This window comes from Aphidius gifuensis, linkage group LG1 (genome assembly GCF_014905175.1).
Source record: "Aphidius gifuensis isolate YNYX2018 linkage group LG1, ASM1490517v1, whole genome shotgun sequence".
Lineage (NCBI taxonomy): Eukaryota > Metazoa > Arthropoda > Insecta > Hymenoptera > Braconidae > Aphidius > Aphidius gifuensis.
In genome coordinates, this window is record NC_057788.1 from 19,421,355 (window position 1) to 19,432,759 (window position 11,405).

The window sequence follows — 11,405 nt, forward strand, 5'->3', positions numbered from 1 at the left end:
AATGAAAATGAAAAAAAAATTTTTTGGAACATTTCCAAGAGGCTGTTTTGCGTTCTATTGATTTTTATTTCGCAGAGATGACCGGGAATCCGCATTGAGGCATTAAAAACGTCCGAAACACGCCCAACACAGTAAAAAGGGGCCAAAAGAATAGAGGGAATAAAAAAAATATATATGTTTTTTAAAAACGATTAACCGCAAAAACGTTTATGTAACTGTTTTTACATATATATATATATATATATATATTTTGTCTATATATACATATCACACGACTAGTGCCAAAAAAGCGTATTAATGTCGACTATTTTTTTGAATTAATGAGCGATAATAATTTAAAAAATATATTCAAAAAAAAAAAAGAAAACATGATAATAAAAAATAACAACGACCCTCAAATGCTACCCTAAAAATAATCGATATTCTCTCAAGCAAAAAAAATGAAAAGAATAACAATGAAATTTAGGACAGCACTTGAAGTAAAAAATAAAACATACGCCCTTTTAGCCGTAGCCGAGTTATATGGATGTATAGGTATTATTATTTTCTCGTCGATATTACTTCCTGAAAAGCCCTTCAAAAAACAATAACCCTCGTACAGCCAATTTCCTCAACTATTTCTATTGTTATCATAAATATATTGTTTTTTTTTTTTCACACTAAAAAAAAGTTGGGTTGACGTGATAGCATATTTACACGCAATAAATGCACCAATGTTTAATTTGTTTTTCTATATTTGATTAATATCATTAAAGCTCCGTCGAAGTGCGAAACTATCGCTCAAGTATTTACTGTAGATAATAAAATTAATTGTAAAGATTCATAACAAAAAAAGAATATATATGAAAGTTTAGAATGAAAATTTTCATCAGTAGTCAGTCCGACTATTTAGTCAGACAAGATTTTAATACAAATTGACCTCTTTATATTGTGTCCAAAAAGACTCTAAACTGATTTTAAAAAAATTTCTTAGCAAATATTTAAATGAAAAAACTCGATATCTCAGTCACTCAAACAAAAAAAAAAAAAATAAAAAAAAAAATAAACAAAAGTGTTTAAATGTTGAAACTATATATTGAAAAGAAAATTTTAAAAAATAATACACAACTAGTAAAAATATTTATCTGAATTTTACCGAATTTACTCCGCCATTTTTTCAATTATTGATGAACTTTTCCGCAATTGGCCCATTTAGAAAGAATTTTCTGAATATTTTTTAGTAGAGAAAATAGTGAAGAAAGTCATCGACCAATTTCTCTGCAAATATTTTTTCGGAAGAATTATACCACAATTTCCATGACTAAAAAAAAATGTTCGGACAATTTCTTTGCTAATTTCTCCAACAAAGTAAAAATATTCGGTAAAATTCTCCACATGTATTAAATCAGTCAATTCTGGAAAAAAAGCAGAAAAATTTGGTGAAATGCGGCAAAATTCGGCAGCAAAAAAAAACGCAGCAATAGTTTCATCATGAACACAGTGTTGACCCCAAAACGTCACATAAAAATCTTATCATTAAAGCTGAACAATTAGAACTAAATAATTCCATGAAAATAATAAAACAAAAAATGTTTAAAACATAAAAATGCAACTTGAAAAAATCTTTAGTGTACACTGGGAGGAATCCAGTCTTGGTACTGGTTATTTGATTTTGAAAAAACAGCATAAAACGTTCTCGGAATCTCGTCAACTCTAAAGAAAAAAAACGTTTATTTTGATAAATATAGGTAAACGGATAAATATGTAATAGTCTTATTTTTTAGAAAGAAGAAAAAAAATGTTTTTCAAATAATCAGAATGTTGTTTTTTTAGAGTAGTCTTTTTTTAAAAAACTAGAAAACGCGATTATAGTATTTAATTTTGGCTAACAACGAGCCTAAAAATATTATCTATATCTAATCATTTTCGCTGAGATCCTGATAACTAAACAAATTCTACATTTCAAAAAAATATTATCCAAAGACTCGGTAGAGTCTCGCCTCAATTTTTAAAAATTGTACGTTATTGAAGTTTCCGTTATTTGTATAGGTGTCAAGGACTATCTTATATACAAACACATAAGTTACTTCAAGAATTAATTATTTCTGACAAACATAATTTTTTGATTTGTCTTTTTGTACTGTATTGTATAGTAAAAGCTAAATATGCATCCGAAATTGCACACGATTCTTAATTTTTTATGTTAAAAATTTTTATTCTGATATAAAATATTTTCACGGTAAAATCAAGTCATTTAACATTTTAGAAAATTTTTTCTATAAATTACAAAAATTTATGGTTAAAACCGAGACACGATTTTTCTCAGTGTATAATAAAAAAAAATAATAAAACACAAAACTCAAAATGAGCGTAAATAAAAACGCTAACGTAATTTTTATGTATATCAAAAAAATGCATGTAACAAAAAAATTTAATGGAATCCAAAACATAAAAAAAATATAAAAAAAATTTAAGTAGCACATTCACTTTAAAACTGAAAATATAATAAAAATTTCAAAAAATAAAATAAAAAAAACAGTAAAACATATGTATGTTTGGCGCATTACACTTTTGTCAGGTATTCATTATTTATTAATCATCATAATGATAAACATATATATATATAGAAAAAGAGAGAACACAAAAAGTAAATAAATGCAGTTTTTTTTTCTAACTAAATCAATGATAGATTTTTAAATATTGCCAGACTGACGTACTTCCGGAAATGAAAGTGAAAGTATAAATAAAATATATATATACATATATAGATAATTAAATAAATAAATAATAGTTAAAGCGAAAAAATTAAAACAAAACGAAGAAAAAAATAAAGTTTTTATATTTTTCGCTTTTTCAATTAATAATAATAATAATAATAATAATACTAATAATAATAAAAATACAATGTAATTTAGGTGCACACGTACCAATCCATTAATCAATAAGTAATATAAAAGTATAAATAAAATGGAAAACAAATTCTTTAAAAATAAATAACAATAGAAAAAAATAAAATGAAAATGTTAATTGAAATATGAACAATGAAAAAATACGAAAGCTATGATGAAATTTAAACCAATCAACAATATTAAGTTAATTAAAAAATTTTATTGATTGTGTCAATATGGATTTCGACAGCACTAATTTGCTGGAAAAGTAGCCCACAGGCCTATCTTAATGATAAGATCAAAAACGAAAATAATAACCAGAGTTTTTTATTCGTCAAACACTGTCACAATAATTAGTTAATTTTTTTTTACTTTGATTAAAAAAAAACCTATTATTTTCATATTATTAAGAAAAAAGATACAACAAAGTAGAAAATTATTTTTCTTTTTATTTATCTTTTTTTTCTGTTGGAAAAAAAAAAATTATTAAAAACATCAATTCAAACCCAAATTTCCTTGAATTCAATTCCTTTTTTGTTTACGTATTCTAATTAAAAATTAAGTGAAAAACATTTGTCATTTTCTTTTTTCAGAATATTTATTTTTTGATTGCTGATAAATTAATTATTTGGAAAATAAAATATGAATTGCAAATGTTAGTTATTTTAAAAAAAATAAAATTCATATAAAATAATTAGAACAATTATTATTATTTTTAATAATTAATAAAACATTATGTATATTGGATTTTAAAAAATACATATAATATATATCTACATGTATTACAAAAATAAAATAAAATAATAATTAAAAAACAATAAAATGTTAGCAACAGTAATAATAAATAATATAATCGTGATTAAGGTCTTTTCACCGTCTGCATCTCCGTGACAAAAATTAGGCGTATTCAGGGACTCAAGTATGAAAAAAATGGTATCGTCGAACGCTGCTGTCGAAATATTTTTTGTTCTTCGTATGTGTTAACTATTTAGTGTAAGTAAATTGAGCCGCACACAAAAATTTGATAATTAAAAGATTATATCTAACTCATTTGTCGATCTAAAAATACAAAAAAAAAAATTTTTAAAACCGCACTAAAATAAGAAAGAACCCTTTTGTTACAACTAAAACTTTACTTTTTTACCTAGGCTTACGTGTTTAAAATTGTCAACTTTGACATTGAATAGTTCGTTCCTCGATCACTACTTAATTACAAAATATTAATAATTATTTCATTCAATCATTTATCAAGTTTTACAAATGATTGGACCGAAAAAAAACAGAAGGAGAAAATATTTAAAAATGTAAAATAATTAAATAATTTAACAGTTGATATGTTCAATAAATCAAAATTTTATTTAGAAAATTATTTTTTTTCCTTACTATTAATTTAGTTTTTTTTTTATTTGGTTTTAATTTTGAATATATCACATTATAAATGCAAAATTATATTTTAATATTGCGAATAGTCATAATACCTTTGGTCATTATTTTTTTTTCAGTTCTAAAATTTTATGTATGGTCTAAAGTATCATATTTCTATTTTTATTATTTCACTGAATAAACTTAAGACTTGAAAGCACCAGCTTGTGCTGCTTTTGTGATAAAGGTCTTGAGAGTTACCTCATCCAATTTGCCAAAGTGAGTTGTTTGAATAACAGCCGTCATATGATTGAGAGCAAACTTGAAGCAAAAATCCTCCAATTCCTTTTTTTTTTTATTTTTTTTTTGTGTAAAAAAAAAAAGAAAAAAAATGTTATGATAATATTTGATTTATTTTTTACTATATATTAATTAAAATATACTACTGACTTGAGCATTATATTCAATTGCTGTTTTATATAGGAATGCAACATTATCAACAGTTATTCCACGTTTTATCGTCTGGACACATTTACGTTTTAGTTGAGTCTCAAAATATGCGTTGGCCAAGTACAAGAGTTCTGCGAAAAATTCGACAAATGATGTTCCACGATATTTAACATTTGTATCATTATTTGATACAATGTCTGACCTACCCAATGCATTTTCTGGTGGTAAATCAACTTCATCCGTATATAAATATTTTAAAAATGATTTGTACACGTCATGTGAAAATTCATCGTGTTCAATAACACTGTAAATGATGTTTTTGTTTTTTTTATAATTAGAGTTTATATTGTTATTATTTATAATAAAAAAAAAAAAAAACAAAACGAATAATATAACTTACGATTGATTATTTTCAGTCCAATGCTCTTGAAACATTGATCGAAAATATTGACACCTTATTTTTAATAATGCTTTGTGTACAAAAATTGGTTTACCCTGTACCTGTATTGTCAAATCACTACTTGTCTGGAAAAAAAAGTTCTCAAGTCTAAACAATAAAAATTAAAAAATATATTCATAACAATAATAAAATTGCTTATTTAAGACTAAAAACCTGAATTTATTGAATGATAAAATACTTGATCAATCAGAATTATTATTAATAAAAATTAATAAAATTTAATAATTGATATCAAGTAAAATACTTACCGGATCATCAAATGCTTGTTTTAAGCAGTCTAATATACTTGTCTCATCATTACCATATAGAACAAGTGGTTCATGCATAACTGATGGTGTTGAGTAGCATGCAAGTACATCGTGCAAATAAAGCAGCGGTGTTAAAATTGGTGTCGTAATAACTTGACCTCGACATTGACCCCACATAAAAACCTTTCCGCCTTCAGCAAGAGCTGCACTAATGTGATTGCTGTGAACTGCTGCAATGTCACATACTCTACCCATTTCTGGCACTGACAACTTTTTTCAAAAATAATTAATTTAAAAATTAATTTAAAAAATAGTATGATACAATCATTTAAACTAATAACCTTAACAGGTACACAAGTATTTGATTTAGTACCAACACCCAATTGTCCATACCCATTACCACCCCAAACATAAAGATCACCTTCATCACTCAATGCCATTGTGTGTGAATAACCACAAACAACTCTAACTGAAAAAAAATGCAAAAAAAATAATTCATTAAATATTGAAATTTTAATATCTAAAATAACTAAAAACAATTTAATTAATTTCACTCTTTTTTTTCTCCTATATTTTTTTACCTATTACTGTTCCAGTTAATCCAGAAACTTTCATTGGATTCAATTGATTAATATATGTTCCAATTCCTAATTGTCCAACACTGTTATTTCCCCAAGCATAGACTTCACCGCATTTTGTCACGGCCATACTTGACGTTTGTCCACAAAAAATATGAACAATTTTTTTTCCAGTTAGACTTGAATTTATTTTTCTTGGAGTATTTTGATTTGTACTTATTCCAGTACCAACTTGGCCACATGTATTTTGACCCCATCCATAAACCTGATCCATAAATAATAATTTTTATTTCATGTTTTTATGTGTAAAATATTTTTTCAAATATTCGTTTAATATACTTATGTAACTGAAAAAAAAATGTTTATTATCATGTTATTATTTATAAAAATAAAATGGATTGATTATTGTTAATGAAGTATTGAATAAATCGGTAAAAATTCTAATTACCTCACCATCGTCATTAAGTGCTAATGAATGATGACTACCGCATGCAATTGCAATAATTGCTTTATCTTCAAATGTCGATGCAACTTTTGTTGGTGTCACGCCATTATGTGAAGAACCATTACCAAGCTCAGAAAATCCATTGTGTCCCCATGAAAATACTTCTCCTTTAGATGTTAATCCAAGTACATGTGGACCAATACCAAACGCAAATGTTTTCATATTTTTTTTACACAATATTTCGATTTTAACTGGATACAATGAACTTTGTGTATCACCAGTGCCTAAACATCCAGATTGATTTGTTCCCAATGCATAAACATCATCGTCTTTAGTTAATATTATTGCCTCATTGCTAATTGAACCTATAAAAAAATAATAAGTACATTTATATTATTTGTAACATTTATGTATAAATATTTATGGTAACAAAATTATTGTATTTTAATAAAATGATTCAATTACCAAAAATCAGTACAGTATGAATTTCACTGATAAAATCTTTTTTTAAAAGACTCAAAACCGGCCAATTTTTCAAATCAGACATCTCTACTTATTTTTTTAATAAAATTTAAAACTTTAACAATTCTATCACTCAGATTGGCATATGTTTGCCTTTTCTCTGTAATGTTTATTAATGAGCATAACCTTTCTCTTTGTTTCTCTTCAAAAGTCACTACCAGCTGTATGTATAATGTATATAAATAGTAACAACAATATTCAACATCATAAATTTACATTCATAAACAACATATGCATGCAGAGATGGGCATGTATAAACATAATATTTTGAACTATGTTTAAAACTATGTTTTATCCATTTGTATTAAACATCTCTCTCTAGCGGTAAAACTTGATACTATCATCAAAAGTAACCAAAATGAATTATTAAGCGCCTAAGCGTGTCTCTCAGTGATGGGTAATTCGACGATTTTCGGGGTATCATACGTATGATACTACATAAAGTGTATGATAGTTGAAACTGCCCTCTTTTTTATAAAATGAACTAAATGATTTATTAAACTCTCACTCACACCACTGTACACAGCTGTCAAACTGTTTTTTTTTTATTACACGATAAATAATAAATAAATTCATCAACGTGTATAAAAAATTTTATTAGGGCTCAAACTTACGACAAGCAACATTTCGCTTGTAAACATGGCCGACATAATTCTGAGCGATCTGAGCATGCGCAAATCCGTGAGATAAGTCACAAGTTCGACAGTGTGATTTAAATCACGGAGGCACTGTGTTTATATGCAGTGTAAATAGTCAGCTGTCAGTAGTGCTACAAAAATAAAAACCAAATAATTATAAAAACATTTGGGCATGACACCACATTACACAAAAAAATATATAAACAAAACCTTGAGCAAAAGTGTTCAATTAAAAAAGAATTTAAAAAATACTCCAAAATTCAATCAAAACATCAATATTGAGATTTTAATAAGGTTATATTTATTTATTTTTTGAACCGTTACTATAGCACACTCATACTGAAATCACGGATTCGCGCATGCCCAGTAGGTCCGTAGGAACAGCGGCCATGTTTACAAGCGAAATGTTGCTTGTCGTGAGTTTGAGCCCTTAGAATTAAAACATTATACGAGAAAATAATTTAACAGTTATTGGGTGCATTCCTTTAATAAAAAATTTTTTTTTCGTTTTGCAATTTCGCCCAGTAATACCGACTAAAAACTAAAAACAGAAACAACTTTCTCTATGCAATATTCTCTATAATTTCTCTATGCAATATTCCAGGCTTTACAGTTTACGATAATGTGTGGTACGACCTATGTGACAATAACAAACAATCACAACAAGAACAATTTTCTATTTATTTCAGGATAGCTATTCTCGACATAATTATCCCCTCAGTTATCCCCGGCGACAGGGATAACTATTTTGTGGAAATTTACCTTAATTTATGGCTTTATTTGTATCTTCTTCAATGGTTTCCATCAAACGACTATATTGCTTTCGAGCATTTTCATGTTATCCCCGGTACAGGGGATAATTATGTCGAGAATAGCTATCCAGTTTGATATAAACATTGAACAGGATAGCTATTCTCGACATAATTATCCCCTCAGTTATCCCCGGCGACAGGGATAACTATTTTGCGGAAATTCACCTTAATTTATGGCTTTATTTGTATCTTTTCAATGGTTTCCATCAAACGACTATATCGCTTTCGAGCGTTTTCATGTTATCCCCGGTACAGGGGATAATTATGTCGAGAATAGCTATCCTGTTATCCATCTAATAATTGGAAGCCAAAAAAAATAATGTCATGTGCCAGTGCTGCCACTACAAGAAACAGCTTTTTCCTATAAAATTTTGGCCGGTATTACAGGGCGAAATTGCAAAACGAAAAAAAATTTTTTATCAAAGGAATGCACCCAATATTTCGACTTCTTTAAAAAATTCTCTCGGGAGTTTGCCTGGAATATATTAAAGTATGCCAATATGATGAAGGAGGTCAACTTGGCAAATAGGGGCCAGTTTTTTCATCCATAGTTATAGAAATCTGCAGGCTCGACGCTCTGTAACCTATAGTTAACTAACTAATGATTAAATTACCGACTGTCTTTGATATAATTATAATTTTATAAAAAAAAAGATGTCGCTACGTTGATATTATTGATTGTTTATGTATAGGTATATTTGTTCATATATTATATTTTTTCATAATATTATAATTAAATTATTTAATTAATTAAATTACATTCATATGATACTTCATAAAATACAATTCATCGTATCCAATATGAGGATTGAGAGCAGTGACTAGCATCAAACTTTCATTCATAATTTTGTCAATGTTATCAATATTTGATTCAATTCCATCAACACTGAACTCAATGGTTGGCCTGTTGTCCTTGTCGGTACAGTCACGTCAACTATAATTGGTTGAGACTACTGAAATATAATGTAACTTTTATACCGTGTAGTACTAGTTTGTTTTGACGTTGACTGTACAAGATTTAATGTGCGCATGCGTGAGTGAGAGGGAAAGCCAACCAATATATTGCTATCTCCGGCGACACTCCGTGCATTGGCTAAGCATAGGAGTTCACCTTCCAGTTTTATTATATTTCAGTGGTACAATGGCGGATAGGCAAAATGGCGTCAGTAAAATAGTTTAAAAAGTTAAATGTAGAGGCGCTCTTAATGTATGATACATGGCGTATGATAATGGAGATGTATCATACTGTATGATACAGTGTATGATACTGCTGTATGATACACCGGTATCATACCTACCCAACACTGCAGTCCAATTCACAGGGCAAATTTTTTACAATTTAGGGCTATTTTTTTGCCGCTGATGGCGCTTGTAAAATTTTTTTTATATAGATTTTATATACAAAAGCTTCACAAGCGCCGTCAGTGGAGGAAAAAAGCCCTAAATTGTAATGCCCTGTGAATTGGACTGCTGGTGGCTGCACGCAGCATTTTTTCAACATAGTCCTCGGCGGCCATTTTCTAGTAAATTTCTAGTGAGATATAGTGACACAAGTGCTATGGCATAGAACTTGGTCGAAAAACTATGCTAGTGGCCACATGCCTTAATGGAGCAGTGCTGGCACTACGAACATATGAAATAAACCATAATCAAAAAACGGCCGGATTTTTGGCCTCGGCCAGCTATCGAACTCTTCCCAAATGGATGTAACTAAGGATGTTTAAAACTATGTTTTAAACATTATGTTTTATACATGCTCATCCTTGGTCACCGCCCACCGGCACCCGTATTCACAGGGCATTACAATTTCAGGCTTTTTTCCTCCACTGGCGGCGCTTGTGAAGCTTTTGTATGTGGAACCTATGGGTGCGTTCCGTGGCTATCCAGTCCGTACGAACTTCAAAATGGCGGAGTTTGGAAATCTTTTGATCATTTGTTGTGGTAGATCTGATTTTTTTTATTTAAAAACAATCTGATCAAATTTGACATTAGCCAATTTATTTGACAGATTTGAAATAACTAAATAGAAACTTTGCCAACTTAAACCTAAAAAAAATAGTAATACTTAATATTTTAAATTTTTATAAATCTCTGGCCTTCTCTCTGGCTATAGTGATGTATCATAGTAACTTTTAACATTATTAGGATTTTCATTTTTTTCGTCGCCATTTTGAAGTTCGTACGGACTGGATAGCCACGGAACGCACCCTACAGTGTTGGGTAGGTAAGATACCTTGCTATCTTACATGGTATCTTACCCATGTAAGATACTGTATCTTACCTTATTAATTTCATACATCGAGGTATTTTACACTGCGTTCCCAGTGCCTCCTATGATTTTTTAGTGGAACCTTCATGCCACAGTTTTTTTTTTTTTATCGATAAATACAAGTCATTTATTTATTAAATAAATAAAAATCCCAAGAACAAGCAGTAGCTAAGGAAAAGATGGAGCTAAGGATTTACAGTTGCTAGAGTGGGTATAAGGAATTATTTTTTAAGCAACTGTAATTCCTCAGCTACGCATCTTTTCCTTATAAGCTGTAGCTACTGCTTTTCCTTGTGCTTTTCCTGGGACATTTTTATTTATTTTATGAATAAAATACATGTAAATTTATTTTTTAAAAATACAAATGTCCAAGGAAAAGCAGTAGCTAAGGAAAAGATGTAGCTAAGGAATTACAGTTGCCAAAAAAATTCTGTTTCAAGCAACATTACTTCCTTAAAACATAATTGTTTGGCAACATTAATTTCCGAGCTACATCTTTTCATAGCCACTGCTTTTCCTTGATATCTTATATATTTATTTAATAAATAAAATACATGTACCAACATATATCGAGCAATGACAGCTAATTGTCGAGTCGACAGTCAGTAAGAATGTTCAAAAATGGCGTCTCAGGTATCTTACAGTTTCTTACAGTATCTTACAGTATCTTACTGTAAGTGTAAGAAACCTCAAAAATCGACCATTTACCCATCACGCCACCCTATATAAAAAAAATTTGACGAGCGCCATCACT

The 11,405-nt window shown here is 28.7% G+C and overlaps 1 protein-coding gene across 2 annotated transcripts; it reads right to left on the minus strand.

Annotated features, from left to right (window-relative positions):
- Positions 1 to 681: 681 nt before the first annotated feature.
- On the minus strand, positions 682 to 7,127 carry LOC122850586 (RCC1 and BTB domain-containing protein 1-like). 2 transcript variants are annotated; one of them, XM_044149731.1, is made up of 9 exons: positions 6,876 to 7,127; positions 6,414 to 6,775; positions 5,969 to 6,230; positions 5,729 to 5,856; positions 5,388 to 5,657; positions 5,080 to 5,204; positions 4,886 to 4,983; positions 4,680 to 4,810; positions 682 to 4,574 (listed from the first exon to the last, which is right to left on the minus strand). In XM_044149731.1, the coding sequence occupies exons 1-9, from the start codon at positions 6,955 to 6,957 to the stop codon at positions 4,434 to 4,436; spliced, it is 1,599 nt and encodes a 532-aa protein (XP_044005666.1). In that variant the 5' UTR covers positions 6,958 to 7,127; the 3' UTR covers positions 682 to 4,433. The 2 variants fall into 2 exon arrangements, with proteins under 2 accessions (XP_044005666.1, XP_044005658.1); XM_044149723.1 differs by having other exon boundaries at positions 4,680 to 4,983.
- Positions 7,128 to 11,405: the final 4,278 nt, after the last annotated feature.